Here is a 21671-nt window from a genome sequence, read left to right on the forward strand (position 1 = left end):
TCTTGTAATACCTGTGTCATACCTATGTCGTTATACAGATTTGTGTTCTGAAATGTCACAAACACACATATATAGTATCTAAAAATGTAAAAATAAATAAATAAAATCATAATAAATAAATAAAAGGGAGGAGATACAGTATAAACCAATGGAGAAAGTATTTTATCACTTCCTCTTGTGGTCTAATATGTAACTATATGGTAAACTTTAAATATTGCACTATTGTTGGATGTAGCAAAATCAACTGCTGAAGTCTGTTGCAAATATTTACATTCATAAATGTGGTTGCAGAATTTGATTGTTTCTATACGGCGATTGGCTTATAGTGAATAATTCACTGGAATTGTGTGAATAATATGTATTTAAGCATGACTAATCTGATCATGCAACGTAATCTAAAGATGAGTTCTGATTACTTAATGCATTTACATGTAATTAGTTACTACCAGCAGTATAAAAAAAAAATGAAATGAAAGAAAATAAATAAATAAAATGAAATATGAAATAAAATAATGTGAAAAAATAAAATAAATTGAAATAAAATGAAATAAAATAAGATAAAATGAAATTATACAAAAATAAAACAATTTTAATTAAAATTAAATTATTATTTAAATTAAATTAAATAAAAGCCTCTTTTGTTTCTCTGGACCTTTATAAATGATGAGCACATATACTTTTGATTTATTAAAATACAATGTGATTTCATCTGTGCAATAATTTCAGGAATATCAGGGGTCATCATTAAATCAGACTCATTTTCCTCTTGACAGCTGTGTGTATGTTTGCGTGTGTGTGTGTTATCTCAGTTATTTTTATTTTAGGTGCTGGCATGCTAATAAGTCCAGGTTTGGCTGAAGATATGCCTTTGATTATTGGGATTTAAGTCTATGGTTCAATGTAGTTTATTCTGCCCAAGAACTGTCGAGAGAGAGAGAGAGAGAGATAAAGAATCGATGCCATACCACAAAAATAGACAAAGTGGTGTATCTCTTTCAGGTGATGACATAGCAGTCTCAATGTAAACAGACAACAATACATAAATAAGGACAATGTGCACTGTGTAGTTTCCACTGTGGTGACCCTTGATAAAACAGGAACTAATTCGAATGATAGTAAGTGAGTTTTTAGGTGTTAATCAGGTGCATTAATGCAAAGCCAAAAACCCTGAATTTTTTTTAATTTTTTTTTTATCTCTAGTTAATATCAATTGTCTTAAGGCTGATGCTTTTTTTTTTCTTTTCCATGAGCTGACGTACTGTATACTGTATATCAGTGTGTATCCTGTGGTAAAATAGGATGTTTCTACTGTTCACAGTATAAATCCTCTTGCTGTCTATAAATAGCGCTTTGTTTCATATTCAAGAGCCTCTCATTCGCATTCAGTCAGCGACTGCGTCGAAGAAACTCAAGTTGTCATGGCAGCCTGGGCACTCAGCATGGAAACAAGTGGCTGATTGACTGTGAAGAGGCTGAAGGGTCTCTGGCTGCCCATCAGGACTGATCCGTGTGTGTTCATACAGTGTGTGGTTGTGTGAGTCTAATTGTTGTATTGTAGTTTATACTTTGACATCATCAGACGTTCAGTCTTTCATCCTCACTGATGCGACATGACTCATTAGCATTACATGGAGTGAAAAAGTTCTGCAAATCAGGGCCTTGGGTATGATTTACAGTTCAATTGAGTTACGTTCTTGCATTGTTGGAAAAATAAATTAAAATGGTTCCAATTACGGCTGAGCAATATATTGTTTGAGGATCGATATAGCAATAATAATTCTGACTTGTACATGCTACTATATAATATATATTATGTTTATATTATATATATTATATTATATCATATTATTATATTTTATGCAGATGCTCTGCATAGAAAAAGACTTGATCACCCAAGTTGGTTGAAGTTAACAGAATCTTTTCAATTATTCAACTAGTCAGCTATTCAAATCTTCTGTCTTCTGTTCATCTGCTGAAATTATACTCATTTTGCTACTCACAGTGGGTGACACTTTAAAATGACCATTAACGCCGCATGAGGTGCCGCGGCAGTATTAAGGGATTAAGAACGTGTTAAGAACGTGTCCGCAAAGGGAACGGATGCGAACGGACAGAAATATACAGTAGCTGTAAATACCCTGCTACATGTAAATGAAGATGAAATAATGAAAGAAAGCATTATAATTACTTCATTAATCAATATAAACTTGTTAACAAGTTTTATTATCTTTGTAACTTAAGTGCAATGAGGATTATTTTTTTCGAAATTAAAACTAGATAAATAAAAGACAACTAAAATAAAAGTACAAACATACATAGGCAAGGCAAGGCAAGTTTATTTATATAGCACATTTCATACACAGTGGCAATTCAAAGTGCTTTACATAAACAGGAATAAAAGAAACAATTATAAGAGAAATAAAAACAAACATAAAAATGGTAAGAATAAAAATAAAATAAAATAAAAGCTGATAAAATGTGTTATAAAAGAATTAAAAAGAAGAGAAAAACATAGTAGTTCGATCTGTCGGACGTAGCACAGTGCTCATTCAGTAAAGGCACAGCTAAACAGATGTGTTTTCAGTCTTGATTTGAATGTGCCTAATGTTGGAGCACATCTGATCATTTCTGGAAGCTGATTCCAGCAACGAGGGGCGTAGTAGCTGAAAGCCGATTCACCCTGCTTTGACTGAACTCTTGGGATTTCTAATCTATTTGATCCTAAAGATCTGAGTGATCTGTTAGGTTTGTATTCAGTGAGCATATCTGTAATGTATTGAGGTCCTAGGCCATTTAGTGATTTATAGACCAGTAATAATACTTTAAAATCTATTCTAAATGTGACTGGGAGCCAGTGTAAAGACCTGAGGACAGGTGTGATGTGCTCTGATTTCCTGCTTCTGGTCAGAATTCTGGCCGCAGCGTTCTGGATGAGCTGCAACTGTCTGATTGTCTTTTTGGGAAGGCCAGTGAGGAGGCCATTACAGTAATCCACCCTGCTGCTGATAAAAGCATGAACAAGTTTCTCTAAGTCTTCACTGGAAACAAAGCATCTAATTCTTGCAATGTTTTTGAGATGATAGTATGCTGATTTACTAACTGCTTTGATATGACTATTGAAACTCAGATCTGACTCCAGAGTCACACCAAGATTCTTGACCTTATTTTTTGTTGTTTGACCCTTAGAGCCAAGGTACGCATTCACCTTGAGAACCTCATCTCTGTTCCCAAACGCAATGACTTCAGTTTTCTCTTTGTTTAACTGAAGAAAGTTTTGGCACATCCAATTGTTAATTTCATCAATGCATTGGCAGAGGGTGTCAATGGGGCTGTAGTCATTAGGCAGTAAGGCTAGGTAGATCTGAGTGTCATCAGCATAGCTGTGGTAGGAGATTTGGTTCTTTCTCATTATTTGGCTCAGAGGGAGCATATAAAGGTTGAACAGGAGAGGTGCCAGAATCGAGCCTTGTGGGACTCCACATGTCATGGGTGTCCACCCTGACCTATGGTCACCTATACTGACATAGTAACCTCTTCCTTCAAGGTAAGATCTGAACCATTTGAGGACCGTCCCAGACAGCCCAACCCAGTTTTCCAGCCTATCCAGAAGTATGCTGTGATCGACAGTGTCAAATGCAGCACTGAGATCGAGCAGTACCAGCACTGTTAGTTTGCCTGAATCTGTATTTAGGCGGATGTCATTGATTATCTTTATAAGGGCGCTCTCTGTACTGTGATGTGGTCTGAAACCAGATTGAAAATTGTCCAAACACCCCTTGTAGTTTAGGAACTTGTTAACCTGGTTAAAAACAACTTTTTCAATGATTTTGCCAATGAAAGGGAGATTTGAGATGGGCCTGTAATTGCTCAATATGGTGTTATCCAGGTTGCTCTTCTTCAAGAGGGGTTTAACAACTGCAGTTTTAAGTGAGTTAGGAAAAATCCCCGAGAGAAGTGAAGCATTTACCACTTTTAGAAGATCCATTTCTAAACAGGTAAACACCGTTTTAAAGAATGATGTGGGGAGCGTGTCGAGACTGCAGGTTGATGTTTTCATAATTTGCACGATCTCTTCTAAGATTTTGCCATTAATTGCCATGAAATCGGACATAATGTCTGATTTCTTAAGTTGTGGTTGAGCTAGTCTGACGTCGACACAATTTGGCTGATTGGATGAGCTGATTGTCTTTCTGATATTATTGATCTTGTCAGTAAAGAAATGAGCAAACTCATTACATTTGCTTTCAGAGAGTAGCTCACTGGGAATCCGACTGGGGGGGGTTGTGAGTTTCTCTATCGTTGCAAAGAGTTTACGAGCATTGTTTACGTTGCTGTTTATAAGGCTTGAAAAGAAAGTCTGCCTAGCAGTTTTTAGTTCCATATTAAAAGCACGAAGACTGTCTTTATAGATATTATAATGGACTACTAGTTTCGTCTTTCTCCACATACGCTCAGCTTTTCTGCACTGTCTTTTCGTCATTTGTATTATTGGGGACCTAGTCCAAGATCCCCTTTGGCTGCTAGTTATCTTCTTGGCTTTAACAGGAGCAATGTCATCTATGACATTCTTAACTTTAGAGTTAAACAAATCAAGAAGAGAATCAACAGAGTCTGCAGATATACTTGGTGCTAGCGATATGGCCTTCATAAACTGCTCATTAGTGTTCTCATTTATGCATCTCTTTCTAACAGAGACAGATCTGTCTTTAATAGCTGGAGTGATCAATATTTCAAAGAAAATACAGAAATGATCAGATAGTGCAACATCCTTAACAACAGTTGATGAAATGTGTAAACCCTTAGTTATAAGTAGATCAAGAGTGTGTCCACATACACAAATAAATAAAGCAGTGTTTTAGCCTAATATAGAGAGATGTAAAGTGTTTGTTATTTTATAGTGATAGGATTAAGACAGTCAATAAATAAGCTTTTTCATTTATAGTTTTCATTTTCTTTGTTGATTATATTTTTTCTCATTTTATGTCTTAAATATTGTACGTAAATGATAATTGAATAATTAAATAGGCCTAAATAATTATTATTTCTTTAAAGACATTACAAGCGAAACATGGAGAGATGGTTCAGCGCATGGTCCAAAGGGCTCTTAAGTTAAATGCTACTTCATCAAAAGCATAAAAATAAATTGACCTACCTAGGCAGATCACTACAATTATAATAAGAATAATTTTGCCGCAGGACATAAATTAATTCTCGCAAGTTTATTTTTAATAATTTGGTTTTATTTCAGTTTTTTTTTTCCAAAACATCACTCCGGATACATGGTCATTTTTTAACTGTTTATGGCCCACTATTATTGCAGCAAAACAAAATATCACAATGTCAGATTTTTCCAATATCCTGCAGCCCTAGTTCCGAAGTGTGAGAATCTTCACAGTGATGCCATAGAAAAACCATTTTGTCGTATTTTGCCGGCATTTGTACTTTTGGCCTACCGGATACATGGTCATATTATTTTAAGAAGCCATTGTATGTAATGAAACAATAATAAATGTTTCCTGTGTATCATATCAGCATATAAATGATTCTTGAAGGATGATTTGACACTCAAACCTGCAGTAATTTCGCCAAATTGTCAGCTTTGCCTCACATGAATAAACTTCATTTTTGTTTCAAAGAATTTTGCAGCTCTTTTACTGTATTTTTGGTCAAATAACCAGCTTCAGTGAGAAAATGCTGCATACATTCTCTCTTTGTGACTTAAGTTTGGAACATTAATGGACTGTAAATATTGAGTGTAAGAACATGTTGCTTAGCTTGACGTGATTGCAAAACTGTTTTGCATACAGTTTTATTTGATACAGTGATGCTAAAGCAGGTCAAGCAGCCCCTACAAACAGACTGGCAGACACACACATGATTGATGACGCAGGTTTAACGTGTCCTCCAGAGTGTTTTGTTTCATTACAGTCTGTGAGTGAGTTATGGGTCACATTTACTTTCAGTAGAAACTTTCTGGTGTTTTGTGAGCGCAGATCGCTTGGTGTTAAATCATCGGTGTGGCAGATTTAAATTTCCTTAGAGTCAGTATAACTGCTGGAACTTTCTTCCCACCTGTCACTATGAGTTTGATTGCACTGCTCATTTATAGCTACTGAAATCACATGTGTGTATTTAATACTCACAGTTAGGGGTGGTTGATATTTTGATAAATGATATTTTGTTGTTTTTTTGCAATTAAATGGTTGGTTTAAAGTTAAATATTAAAATAAAAGTGTGGTGGCAATTTTAATGAGGGATTATTTGAATCATTTATTCAAACAATTTGTTAATTTGATTTGCTTGCAAATGAAACAAGTGACTGTCGGATCATTAAGTCATTGATTTGTTCAGTGATAAAGTGGTTTGTTCAAAAACAAATTAATTTAGGAATAAAACGCCACATTACTCTGGGATGTGGAAAGGTTCTGCTCCAGATTTATTAGGAACTATTTTTGTTGGCATAAAAAAAATTAAGTCTGAACTATTTATTTATTTATTTGTGAGTAATGCAATAGTAGCCACATTACTCAGACATGCAGAAAGGTTCTACTCCAGTTTTGTTTGGAACTATTTTGTTGTTGTTAAAAACAAAGATTTAGTGAGAACTATTTATTTATTTATTTATTTGTAAGTAACGCAAAAGTAGCCACATTACTTAGAGATGCAGAAAGGTTCTACTCCAGTTTTGTTTGGAACTATTTTGTTGTTGTTAAAAACAAAGATTTAGTGAGAACTATTTATTTATTTATTTATTTGTAAGTAACGCAAAAGTAGCCACATTACACAGAGATGCAGAAAGGTTCTACTCCAGTTTTGTTTGGAACTACTTTTCTTGGCGTAAAAAAAAGGATTCAATGCGAACTTCGTTTTGTTTGTTTGTTTGTTTGTTTGTTTTTTTGTGAGTAATGCAAAAGTAGCCACATTACTCCGAGATGCAAAAAGGTTCTACTCCAGTTTTGTTTGGAACTATTTTGTTGTTGTAAAAAACAAAGAATTAGTGAGAACTATTTATTTATTTATTTATTTGTATGTAACGCAAAAGTAGCCACATTACAAAGAGATGCAGAAAGGTTCTACTCCAGTTTTGTTTGGAACTACTTCTCTTGGCGTAAAAAAAAGGATTCAATGCGAGCTTCGTTTTGTTTGTTTGTTTGTTTGTTTGTTTTTTTTGTGAGTAATGCAAAAGTAGCCACATTACTCCGAGATGCAAAAAGGTTCTACTCCAGTTTTGTTTGGAACTATTTTTGTTGACTTAAAAAAAGATTCAATGCAAGCTTGTTTGTTTGTCTGTTTGTTTGTTTGTGAGAAAGGCAAAAGTAGCCACATTGCTCTGAGATGCAGAAAGGTTCTACTCCGGTTTTGTTTGGAACTTTTTTTTGATGGTGTAAAAAAAAGATTCAGTGCAAACTTTGTTTGTTTGTTTGTAAGTAACGCAAAAGTAGCCACTTTACTCTGATATGCAGAAAGGTTCTACTCTGGTTTTGTTTGGAACTATTCTTGATGTAAAAAAACAATTCAGTGTGAACTATTTATTTATTTATTTATTTATTTGTTTGTTTGCGAGTAACAATAAATAGCCACATTACTCTGAGATGCAGAAATGTTCTACTCCAGTTTTGTTTGGAATTATTTTATTGGTGTAAAAATCAATGATTCGGTGAGAACTATTTATTTATTTATTTATTTGTAAGTGTCTCATAAGTAGCCACATTACTCTGAGATGCAGAAAGGTTCTCCAGTTTTGTTGGAAACTATTTTTGTTAGGATAAAAAAGATTCAATGTGATTTATTTATTTATTTATTTATTTATTTATTTATTTATTTGTTTGTTTATTTATTTGTTTGTTTGTTTGTTCATTTATTTATTTATTTATTTATTTATTTATTTATTTATTTGTGAGTAACGCAAAAGTAGCCACATTACTCTGAGATGCAGAAAGGTTCTACTCCAGTTTTGCTTGGAACTGTTCTTGTTGTCAAAAAATAAATAAATTCAGTGTGAAATATTTATTTATTTATATATTCATTTATTTATTTAAGAGTAACGCAAAAAAAAAGCAGCATTAAAATATTTTAAATGTATTTTCCCCCTGAAAACAGTGTTAAACTGATCTCGATGTGCTCCATAAAAACGCCTCATCCAGCTTATCCTCTTAATAGCAGAGGTCTGTGAAAGCGAATGTAGTGTGGCAGTAAGCAGATGTTTGTGTTTCATTTCATTCATATCACGAAAGAGCCGGGCAGTAATCAGCATTCATGTAGGGTGTTTTACCAGGATTGTGTGCTAGTAAGATAACTCTTTTACACAGCACATCACAAAGACCCGGACTCTTGACCTTTCCCTTATGGAAAGCAGGACAGTAAACAACTATTACAGGCCTTTTACTGTTTACGCCTGAACACTTCTTCTTGTCTGGTGGAAAATGGCTTCAAATCACGTTTTACTGATGCACTTTAGACCACTCAAGGAACAGGATGCCCACTATACATCATTTCCAAGACGTTACAGATGTTGCCTTGTAGAAAACTGGATTTTTTTTGTAGATAATTTGACTTTTAGTAGACAGTTAAGGATCATAAGCTGGTCAAAATAAAGATATCATTTCATATAGTTGTTAATGTATTTGAATTGTAGTACTGTAACTCACCATTCGATACGATTCGTGATTTTGATTTCACGATTTAATTTCATCATGACTTTTTGTGACAAAATGAGATAAAATATATTAAAGGTGTCCTTTTGTTAGGCTATTGCAAAACTAAATGTAACCTTTAAATTGCTTTAAAGGTTACATTTAGTTTTGTTATGTTATTTCAATATTAGATTTTCAATTTCACTAAGAACTATGCAGCAAACGCCTAATAAAAGGACAATTTAAAATACTTTATTAATATACTTAAATCAAATTAAAGCCATGGCTGAGTTCGTTCCATTTAAAAAATGAGTGACATCCCCTTTATTTTCACAATGATCCAAACAAATATACAGGATGAGCTGTGTTTAATCTAAATCAGATTGTATCGTTTTGAAATTTGAACATGGTAATCTGACTTAAAGTACACATAAAATCAAAACTAACCATAGGGATTTTGTTTGCTCACATTGCTAGTTTTGAACAATTCATAAAAATATGTTTGTTTTCAGTTAAATTCTGAGATTATGTCTGTCTGAGGTATAGAGCAGTGGTTCCCAAACTGGGGGTCGCGACCCCTGTGGGGGTCGCAGAATAATTTCAAGGGGTCGCGAGAGTTATTTAAAAATTGTGTAATTTTCAGTGATTATAATAAATATTTTTCAGTATTAAAAATGAAAGCTAATATTTTCAGATTTGTAAAAAGATATCACTGATAAATTCATAAAGTATTTAGGACACATTCGGGCAGAATGCATCTTTGTACTTGGAACGCAGCGTTTAGGAACAGTTTAAAACTGTTGTCATGTCAACTTGCCGCAGTAAACAACGCCTTCAACGCTTGCCCCGCCTTCGCGCTCTTCTTATTGGCCCACTGCTCTAAGAACTGAACACGAATGATTGGTTAAAATCAGCTGTCAATCACTCAGTCAACGCCTCCTGTCTTCAGATGACAGGAGCTACAACCGCGAAAATGTAAAGCGCTGAAGACGAGAGAATGAAAACGACACTGACAGATTTTGTCTTAGAAACACCTAAAGCTACAAATATTGGCACATCTGATTACTGATCATGTGGTAAATGTTAATCCACCAGCTATACTTATTGAAGAGTGGATAAAAGACCTCCATTGGCTTCAAGTCTGCTATGAAAATAACTAGCATTCACTGTAAAGTCTGTGGGATATCTTTTGGGATATCCGTCCGTGATATCTTTTGGTCACTCAATTATGTTATAAAAATGTCTTTTCTTGTGATAACGGGATTTCATTGAGACATATTTTCCTCACGCATGCATATTTATTTTTTTGCTTGTTAGTTTTGATTAGTGTTGATTTTCAAATGCAATAAATCTGTTTATAAAACTTGTAGTAACAGTGCGATAATTGGTGGGAGCCACTAAATTTTGGCTGGTGCGCCTACATTTTTAAAGTTAGAAGCACCAGTGTTACCAAGCAAAAATGTTAATTTCGAGCCCTGTAATCTATAGTAAATATAGTTAAAATATTGTGAACAGCTTAAAAAAAGCTATTTTTATTGTTTGTATATGCTTTGGTAGTGGGGGGTCGCGAGTTCTTGACGATCTTACAATGGGGGTCGCGGGTTTAAAAGTTTGAGAACCACTGGTATAGAGGAATTACCAACCTACGTCACACATGACGTTACATGGGTTCCCGGTTGCAATAGCAAACATGTCGTGTTGTGTGGTAGGATGCCAAATTCGCCAAATGCCAAAAACTTAACTTTTACCATACACCACACTGCTTTTAATGCCAACGGCAGATGTCTTTGGCTAAAAGGGAGCTGAATGGAGTGAGGACCTAATTAACTCTGCAGTTCTCATTTTATATCAGGTAAATTCACGCTATGCTGAATCATACACATTACTCGTTTTTGATTGCAGCAATGATTTCAGCAAAAACAGTTAAATATGGTGAATTAAACCTAGGACATTGAATGCTAAGAGAATTCGCTGTCAGAATGCAGTTGTTTTGGTTGTTGATGATTACCCAGGCCTAGTATAGCTCCGTCTTTTTTTGTTGTCTTTGGCTAGGCAGAACCTCGGTTTTTAGCACTACAAAGTTTTGAATCTGGTGATCATGGAACATTAATTCTTGCACATGACCACACAGAACAAATTTGTTGGCATCCAAAGACTTGTAGGCCTTTAACTTCTTGTAAAATCACTTGGAGTTTCTATGAGATAGTTGTATATTTCAGGCTGGACGCTTGGCCATTTCGTCTTATCCAATATCCATTGGGAGGGTGCTGTCGCAAATGGACCTGTCAGACGAACGCCGCTCACTTGAACGTTAATTTTGCAGAATTACTGTGCTTATCACAGGGTGACAAGCTGTTATAATACGCTGAAAGCATTATGTAAATAATATATATAAATTGTAATCAATATAACTTATTTCTAAAACAGCAACAAACTCTGTACCACATCGGATGTCATTCCCTCATCTGTAAATGCTTGCGCTCCCGTTTTTTTTCTGCAACCTCGCTGCGCGCGCATCCTGAATGTTTACAAACATGGTAATTCGTCTATATTGCGCATGGTTAATAGAGGTGTGAATCTACACTGTTCTCATAGTTCAGTTACGATTATCATGCCATCGATTCGGTTTAATTGGATATATCGGTGCATTGACAATGCTTTCCATAGACAATTTTAAATTTTCTTCACAGCACAACCATTCTTGCATTAAAATGTATCATTTTAAAATACGTTTTATATGTATTTGTAATAGAATCTTGTCCTTTAATACAAGCAGTCAGATGTATGAACTGTACCTTTAATTTGACCTGCTCAAAAGAAAACATTCTTTTTGAATGCATCAAACAAAACTGAGGTACATGCACAGAAGACAACTTGAGCATTTAAAGCAAATAAACAAATGTAAATATTATCCCGCTCGCTTTATGAGCCCTGTCGAGTGAGTTGTTAAACGCCTATGATTGGTCATGAGCTCAACAGAAAGGGCTGCGTTTGGCACTAACGTTCTGGGTCTGTTTCCCGATGAATGACACTGATAAACTGCAGCGACGATTACATCTATCCATGATAGATGCGGCGGAGAAAACGCGCTCTGCAGACACGCTTGTGTCTGGATCGGATCCACAAGTATTGCTGTAACAGCCGAGAGGAGAGAAAACGTCACGCCAGCAGGTCAAAGGTCCACAGTGAGAGAGAGAGAGAGAAATGGAGTTTACTTTCATTTTCTCCATCGCAGTGAAATAGGGGCTTCTGCTGTATCTTCAGGGTCAGTGAATGACTGTCCAGCAAACACACAGTGAATTGTGGAGAATTTCTGCATTTTAAAGACTCTCGCTTGCCTCCCTTCCATAGTATTCTACCGCGGCAAAACGCATATGAGATAAATGACATCAGTACGTAATAACCGGTGTTGTAAAAAAATAAATGATTGAATAGAGAGAACCCAGTCCAGGAGAGTCGCAAACAAGCAGAATTCCTTGATTGAGACATGGTTAATCTGCAGTCATACAGCATCTTCAAGAAGTCCATCTGTCTGCAGAGCCTATTGGAGGTCTGCAGTCTGCGCGTTTTTTCACAAGTATGAATTTAGACAAAAGATGTCCTGTCTATAACGTCTTTTTAGGAGGAGGGGAGATTGCTAAACAAAGCATGCAAATTAAGTTTTAGAGTCAGCATGATAACTAGCATATAGGTGTTAGAAACCTGCCCAGCTACTGACCAGATGAGTTAATCAACAAAAGGGTTTCTTTGGGCTGAAAGTTTCACCCGAAGACAAAGGCAGAGCTTTCTGCTCGAAGCATTTGCATCACTTTGGCTCAGCCACTAGTCAGAAAGACAGAAGGTAAATGTCCCTCGTGGCTGGGCTATTAACAGTTTCGAATGAAATTATATAATTAAAAACCAAAGGATATAACTTTTTAGTTATATGTTAATTATTGTTCATTTAAAACTAGATTATATAAATTTAAATTTCCACACCGGTTAGGATCTATTACTGAACAGATACTGAATTGTCCGCATCTGCATCACTTTGCACCAAAAAAAAAAATCATTTTGACACCCCTAGTGGTAAACATACCTAGCCACACCCCTCCAACTGTCAGTTTTGACAGCGCTTTGACAACAAACAAAAATGGCATGGAGTAGGAGTCTGTTAGGTTCTAATAACTTTCCCAAAACTCTTTTCCCGATTTTTCTGAATTAAATGTCTACTTTGCTACATCCAATCAGCTCATGGTAAAAAAAAACAAAAAACAAGCCACGCCCACTGTTTCACAATACAAATTTTTTTTCCAGTAAATGGCTTCTGGTTTACGCAGACTTTAAAGGGCACCTATGATGAAAATCAACTTTTGGAAGCTGTTTGAACAGAACTATGTGTAGTTATAATGTGTCCACAGTGACTAAGACCCACACGGAATCTGCATGTGCAGAATTCCGCAGAATTTTAGCCCATCATTGATTCTGTTTATTTACTTGTGTAAATGTGTTTAAATTCATATTTATTCAGTTTTTTTAATTAATTTCAGTAATATTATTGACTAATATGAAAATATTCATATGATTTATTTACAATATAGTTTGTAAAGTAATATGTTCTGTCTTTTAATAGATATATTTTATGAGAGATTTGCTTTGTTTACCAAATAAAGTGAATGTAATTGGATTTGCATTGTAAACAAAGGTATAACTTTTTATTTCATATATTAAGTTTTTAGTTATGATACTACTAAAATCATTCCACATAAATCCGCAGACTTTTACCAAAATTTTGCGCAGAAATCGCAAAAAATGTCCACAGATTCTGTCTGGCCTCTCTGCGATAGTAAACATGTCTCTTTTCAGTGTTTTGATTTTTCTTATTTAAACATTCAGCTCATTTTCTGCCTTCAGGTTCAATCATGATGGCTTTCCTGGTATCTTTGAGAGGTATATTTAGGAAAATTGCTGCGCTATTGTAATTAAATGAGTTTAATTTTTTTCATAGAACAGACATTAATATGGCTCTGTTTCCCTTGGAAGAGGAATATGTACTGTCAAACATGATTTCTTTTTTTGTTACTTGCTCATGTTTTGTATTGTGTGTAAATCTATTGAGCAGGCTTTATTTAAAGTTCCAGGCTTTTGTGCTGCCAGTAAACTGTTTCTATAAACCACGCAGCCCTGCCACTTGTTTACATTAGATTTTATTTCCATGTATTTGAATAAAAGCTTTTCAGTAGTTCCTGCTTGTTACAGCCACCTGTATGTGTGTGTGTGCTTAATGTTGGTTTGGTAAGATGAGGTCTGGTTGCTACTGTTTGCTTAGCCTCTAAAATTTAGGCTATCATCCACATGGCTTTCTTCTTTGAGGTGGCGTGTGTCCTGAGATCCATCATTTCACCCCATGGTAAGACGGATAAAGTGTGTGAATGTTCATAGTTGCGCTTTTTATGTGTTTTGTAGCTTGCGTCCATTTGCGATGGGATAGTATTACTCCTACAACTTGTGTTCCTTTTCATATTGATGATATTTTCTTGGACATATTATCGTCAATTATAGGATTGTTTTTGACTGCATTTAATGGGAGTATTTAGACACACTATGTCCTATGTTGTTTAGCTTAAGTGCGTATACTGATAACCCCCACACTACTGTATGTGTGATATTTGTAAATCTCTTCAAAATGCCATTTAGGATTTAGGATGCTCCAGAAATCAGCTGCTAAAATCTCCTAATGTAGTCTGTCTGTGTCTCTGTGTATCTCTCTGCCAAGGCAGCACTTCAGGTTTGCCGACGCACCAATCGATTTTTTTTCTTTCCATCTACACTGTCTAAACACTTTAACCAGGCATCAAGGCCAAACAGGAGTATGTGCTGTGTGTTATGCTGCTTTATAAGTGTAATAATGTGTTATTGAAAGGAGGAAGTACAGATTAAAGCCTGATCAGTGTGTTTTTGGTGTTTAGTTTTACTTCTGTCACACACACACACACAGCGGCTTTGTCTGTGTTTGTGTTTTGATACGATATTTAAAATAGGTGGATATTTGCATACGTAGTCTGTAGACTCATTTTGTCAGTTTTTCTGCTTATATCTATGTGTTTTTATGGTTTCTATGTGTTTTTATGTTTTTTTGAGGTGGAGGGGGGGGGTATTTACACAGAGTCTACACATATTTACTCACAGAGTGTAGAGGCTTGACAAACCACCTGTAGGACACACCCCTCCTGTCTTAATGCCTAAAAAACTCTATTAGATTTATTTATTTAGATGTATTAATCATTTTGGGTTATTTATTATGTATTCTTACATACATACAATTTTTACATTATGATTTTTCATGGCAATTAACTGGCGATTAATTCTGAGATTTTTAAATTTTTTGTAATTTCCATTGTTGTCAGTTTTACAGTTAGTCTCATTACAATTTATTACATTTTTTAAACAGCATTTAATGTATTACTGTATTATTTTATTGTTATGAAATGTACAATAAATGAGCTTTTCTGATTGCTTGTTTTTTGTAAATCAGCATAAAGGATTGATATTACAATAAGAAAGTTGCTTAATTGCAACGAACAACCATATAAGTCCAAAAAAAAGAGAGAGATATCCATGTGACAATAATTGTATGTGTGAACTTTGTATACGGAAACAATTTGGGGATATTTTCGCATGACCCAGAGTCTTATATATTTATATATATCATGAGATGGCAGAGCATAAGAAAAGTTTGAAGTAGTATATACACAGGGGCGCTGCGCCAGCTTTTCTAAATAAATGACAATATTTAGCTATGATGTATGTTTGCATTGTGTACATTTATTGTTGTATTTAATAATTGATTGTTATTGCCTGTACTGTAAGAAGGTCTATGTTTTGTCCAATGTTCATACTGTATTCTCTGTTTAAAATAATAATAATAATAAACTTGAAAGAAATGCTTCATATGAACCTGAAGTTTCTGTTACTGTATTAAAACAAAGATAAAGGAATCAGATAAAATAAGATAAAGAAATCAGATCTTTAGTGGTTTAAAGTGATATGATGAATTATACTGTTATTCCACACTATCTGGACATACACCGTTCTTCCACATTTAAGAAGTATAAATGACAATAACTTTAGATTTCTTTATACTGACACTGAAAAATGTCATCTACTTAGAATTGAGAAGCTTTTGTTGTCTATCTGCAAGTAAAATACAATATATGATATAATGTTCACAATCCAAATGAAAAAAAAATCGTATTACTCAAAATGTAAAAATATGGACTTACAGTATATGGCTCTTCGTCTCAAGGCCTCAATTCTCATAATAATAATGACATATTTTTTTTAAAAAGTGTTTTTTATATGAGCTTGGCTTGATTTGCTTTAAAAATAGACGTATATTTGTTTTTAAATTTTGCATGAAGTATTAATTAATATTTCACCTTGTTCGAACTACACTGTAAAAAATGGTCGTGATTTCAACGTTAAACTGTAAAAATGCCACAGTAAAAATCAGTAAATTGGTTGACAGTTTGTTACCTTAATATATACGGTGAATAGCCATAAATTGACCCAGAATTCCCTGCATGGAACATCACTTTTTATGTGTTTTGTTGACATTACTATGGATCTTTTTAGCCGTTTCCCCATCAGTTATGTACATTAGAGATTTATGTTACATCTAATGTTGATAAACATGTTTATTTCATGACATTCATTTTATGTGTGTTACCATACTGGTGTTTAGTAGCTGTGGGAGTGACACTGAGCACATTCTATATGCCGATACACTTTTCTGCTTGTGAGAAAAGTTGTTTGTAATGAGCATTGGTTCATTATGTAACTTTCTCATCACCACCTGCATATGGCTGTTAACGTGTCTATCTGTGTAACAAAAGATGTATAGATGTTGGTAATACAAAATACAGGTATATTACATCTATAAATCAATGAAATACGGTAGTTTACTGTAAAAATGAGAAATTGCTTTTACAACTTGTACCGTATTTTTAACAGTGAAAAACTGGCAACCACAGCTGCCGGTTTTTACCATAAATTTAACGGATTTATTTTTTACAGTGTACTTATTTAAAATGAGTTAAAACAACACCATTCCTAAGTGTTATTTAGGATAACTTAATTGTTTTATGTTCAATCCACTTTAAATTTGTAAAAACTATAAAGCTAACTTAATCGATTTGTGTTGGGACAACATGAAGGAATCGTGTGGAACCCAGCATTTTGCATGTTCCATGTCTAGCTTTCAATTTCCAGTAATATATGAGGATGCCAAAATGTGGGCTATTATTTTATGAAATATGAAAGCGCAGTGGCAGTAAGAACAGCACTAGATGATGAGTATGAGTATGACCTGCAGTAGCTCTGGCCAGTGCAGGTTGTTTTGACCCTGTGTTGATGTGCTGTAGGCAGAGCGGATGTGAGAGCCTGTTGACCCACATTCAACCCATCTCCTGCTTAGCAGCTCAACAGAGCCATTATTTTCTTACAACAAACCAGTTAGAAGATCTATGCAATTGATGCTTCGTCTTGTTGCATTAGTCTGAATAAAAATACAAAAGAGCGGTTAATACTTTTATGCTGGTTTTTTTTCGCATCCTTGATTTTGCACCTTTGATTTGATCCACAGTTTGTGTGTGTTCACATGGAAAGGAACACCGGTGTGACCAGGTTGAGTTACAATTGGTCTGTTGGTTATGATTGGGCGTCACGTTAGCAATCTTTAGGGAATGCCATGGTGACAGACGGGCTGGCCCCGCCCCCCGGGGTTCACTTGTCAAGCAGGTCTTTTGTTTACGTGCCAGTCTCTGGCCATGTGGGAGTGTGTGTCTTGACACAAACACACTGCATTTTCCATTTTAATGAAGACACGTCTCCTGTGAATACTGCTGAACTCATAAACACTTTAACAAGAGGTTTTTGCTCCCCTTTGTTGGCCATTTTCAAGTTTATGAGGGAATTATACTCGTATTATTTTCAGCGTAATTTCTCTGGTGTCATGTACCAAAAAAGGACATAATTAGCCAGCGTCAGAACGTGGATGCACTGGGGTGCTGTTTTTGCACATGTCAGTGTTTACGAATAGATTACATCAAAAAGAAGACGAGTAATATTGACAAACTATACATCAGTCTAAAGCTACAACCCTCAAGCAGCCATTGTAGCTAGTTGTTTTTCAATGGGAAACTTGTAAAGAATGTATTTGCTAAATTTGTGTAAGTTGTACAGAAATATCTTGTTAGATATGGAGTACATATCATCGTAATAACAAGACACACATTCATTGCTGTACTTTGTGGTTTATTTTGAAAGGTAAGAGTCCTCAGAACAACATCCCATCGAACACAATTAGTCCACCGACACAATAGTGTTGAATTATGGATGGTTATTAATTTGTTTATGCCACCGTTTCTTCCGGAGACCTGGGGCCTCATGTACAAAGACTTGAATTGAATTAATACTAAAACATTGCGTACGGACAAAGCTGTAAATGTACGTACGCAGTAAAAAAATCAGATGTATGAAACACTGCATACGGGGTATCCCACGCATATTCTCTTTGTACATCTGAATTAACGTAAAACTGAGTGCAAAACTAGCGGGGGAACAGGGGATGCTGAACTAACACCCTTTGAGGAGAAAGTTGCCTCAATTGTGGGTGACACTTTACTGTCTGGAGTAGTATCCGTGTCTGTGGGAGACACAGATGTTTTAGAGGAACACTTTGTTGGGGCGGTTTAGCAGCACCCCTCCGCTCTTATCAAGGCAGCGCCACCTGCATTTCAGCTGCCCAATCACATTTGAGCATCACATATTATTTGCTTATTTATTGAATGGAAGTGTTTCTGATTCACGTATGCAAATTCGTCTTCAGATGGCGCCTTTATAGCAATGTGCATGCAGTCGAACGCTCCGATTAAATTGGGAAAACCAGGGATCGCTGCAAATTACGCTTTAATATTTGGCTGGTCAACTGCATGCTATTAGCTGCTGATGGCAGATAAGTGAGACTCTGTCTTATATGTGGATGAAGAATTTTAAATTTGTAAACACACACACAGAGCTCACTGAGGTGCCCTTGTGGGCCGCGACCCCCCTGTTGGGAACCGCTGCTGTATATCATATTGGTAGTATGTGCTTATCTGGTGGCTTGGCTTTTCTATTGTCATTGCTGTAGATGTTTATTGTTCATGTCACCTCACCTAGCAAACTCGCATTAAATATGAATGATTTCCAGTTGTTGTTGTTTTTTTGGCTTCCATTTTTTAAGGTACAATATTGGCAAGCAGACTCTGAGATATTTTCACTTACTTAGATCTTGCAATGTAAATCAGTACTAGATGACTTCAATAGTGTGTGCGCATAAAATATAATTGACAATCATAGATAAAAACAACTGAGGTCATTTTGGACAAAAGCATCTGGTAAATGACTAAATGTAATCGTAAAATTGGAATAATATTCATAATAAAAGTAGTAGGTGTGGTGTACAATCTAGAATTTGAAGTACTGTAACAAAGAACAGCATTTTGAAGTTCCGATATCAACAATACCATGCCTTATTTTGAAATATTCTATTATAAAATGGCTACTAGCATGTCTGTCCATCTGTCGTGCTTGTAATTTACACCCTTGTGTTTTATTTCTCCATCACAGACTTTAACTATAACACTGATGGCTACGAGGGAGATCCTGCGGAGGACAGGAAGTCTCAAGATGGCTCAGAAACCATGCCCTTCATCGACGAGTCGCCCACCATGTCTCCTCATCTCTGCGCTCGAGGACAAGATGGAGAGGCCGTCTCTCCTACACCACCAGAAGGGCTCCTGTCTGGGGTACGAGTGCATCTTTCTATGTGTGTGTGTGTTTGTGTTAGAACTTAAAACCTCTTCTCTCCCCTGCCTACCAACCCCTAAACAATAATAATCTTGATTGTGCCTCACACAGGTGAGTGGGCTTAAAAGTGGGTTTAATAACAGAACTCTCATTTCTGATTGAACTATCTCTTTAAGAGGATATGAAGACTATTAAAACAGCATTTTTGGAATTAGCTTTTTGAACGTCAAATCAGATTTGTTTGGAATTGAGTCTGCAATATGTTCTGCTATCATCTGAATGGATGCTGCACATACATACACACACACACACACTAACACACTAACACACTTTAATCTAAGAGCACTGATCCTGTAGGAAGCATTAGATTGAGGATCTGTGGAACTTCACTGTGTCTTTTCCACAAGGCTTTGTTGTAAATGTCAGCTCACAATTCCTCAACATCACACTCTTGATCGCTTTCACTTTCGCTTGGGTGTGCTTTATTGACTTGACAAATTAGGCTCTGCTTGTTTCGCCAAATCACTTTTATAGCTGCAGGCCATCAAATCTGTCTCAGTATTGTGAATATAATGGCACTTCCTAATACCAAAAACAAGAAAAAGCCACAAGTCACTGCTGTGTAATAGGGATTTGGACAGTACTCTACACGTGAAAAGAATTAAATACAAAAGAAATCATCAAAATGAATTTATATCATTGTTTTAGATCAGGGGTGCCCAAGCTTTTTCTTATAAAGGGCCAAAAACCAAACTTGATTGAGGGCTGTGGGCTAAAGTTGAATATAGTAAACCGTATGACATTAAATTTGCCTTTTGTAATTTCCTTGTTTGCCATGTAAGCCATATTATCCATAGTGTATGCGAATAGTGTATGTGAATGAGTGTGTATGAATGTTTCCCAGAGATGGGTTGCAGCTGGAAAGACATCCGCTGCATGAAACATGCTGGATAAGTTGGCGGTTCATTCCGCTGTGGCAACCCCAGATAATAAAGGGAATAAGCCAAAAAGAAAATGAATGAATGAATGAATGAATTTACTTGTTTATTTGCTAATATTTAAAAATAACTAGAAAATTTTGCTTTTTTTATATATGTATATAATTTAGCTTAAAAAAAATAAAATAAAATAAATATATATAATTATTAGCCCTCCTTTGAAATTTATTTTCCTTTTTTAAATATTTCCCAGGTGATGTTTAACAAAGCAAAGAAATTTTTACAGTGTGTCTGATAATATTTTTGTCTTCTGGAGAAAGTCTTATTTGATTTATTTTGGCTAGAATAAAAGCAGTTTTTAATTTTTTAAAAGCCGTTTTAAGGTCATTAATATCAGCCCCTTTAAGCTAATGTTTTTTCTACAAAACAAACCATCATTATACAATAACTTGCCTAATTACCCTAACCTTCCTAGTTAACCTAATTAACCTAGTTAAGCCTTTAAATGTCACTTTAAGTTGTATAGAAGTGTCTTGAAAAATATCTAGTAAAATATTATTTACTGTCCTCATGGCAAAGATAAAATAAATCAGTTATTAGAAATGAGTTATTAAAACTATTATGTTTAGAAATGTGTTGAAAATAATCGTCTCTCTATGGGAGTCAATGGTTACAGGTTTCCAACATTCTTCAAAATACCTCCTTTGTGTTCAACAGAATAAAAAAACTCCAACAGGTTTGAAACAAGTGGATAGTGAGTAAATGATGACACAATTTGAATTTTTTGGTGAATATATATATATATAATAAATCATTCTTTGAATTTGAGCTTAATATACTCCTAATTTACTGGCTATTAATGGTTAATAAGATTGTAGCTTACTGTAGGTATTGGGTAGGATTAGGGATGTAAAATAACATTTTGTGCAATATGTACTTTATAAGTACTAATAAACAGATAATATCTTAATAATAGGCAGTTAATAATGTAAATAGATTTCCATTCTAAAGTGTTTACCTTTTTTATTTAAAAATTGTCTGTATAGCAGTGTATAATGTCTGTATATTTGTATCATAAATTTATATAAGGCATTTTTAATATTTCAGATCAGTGGGGTTTGGTTGAGAATTACAAATGTTAAATTAATACTTTAAAACACTTTAGTTTAAGTAACAATTCACACTATTTACTGCTTATTACCTGCTTATTATTAAGATATGAACTGTTTATAAGCACTTATAGCGTATGATCTTACATCCCTAATCCTAC

The 21671-nt window shown here is 35.0% G+C and overlaps 1 protein-coding gene across 3 annotated transcripts in view; it reads left to right on the forward strand.

The window, feature by feature from the left end:
• abr (ABR activator of RhoGEF and GTPase) overlaps positions 1-21671 on the forward strand; it is a 336423-nt gene that overhangs the window by 109215 nt on the left and 205537 nt on the right. For 2 of the 3 annotated variants that reach the window (XM_056458657.1, XM_056458658.1), the window contains exon 2: positions 19284-19462. In XM_056458657.1, the coding sequence (XP_056314632.1) occupies positions 19284-19462 (179 nt within the window). Of the gene's footprint in view, positions 1-13938; positions 14023-19283; positions 19463-21671 lie in introns of those variants that run through there. The other variant, XM_056458659.1, reaches the window with a different exon arrangement.

Source organism: Danio aesculapii, chromosome 5 (genome assembly GCF_903798145.1).
Source record: "Danio aesculapii chromosome 5, fDanAes4.1, whole genome shotgun sequence".
Lineage (NCBI taxonomy): Eukaryota > Metazoa > Chordata > Actinopteri > Cypriniformes > Danionidae > Danio > Danio aesculapii.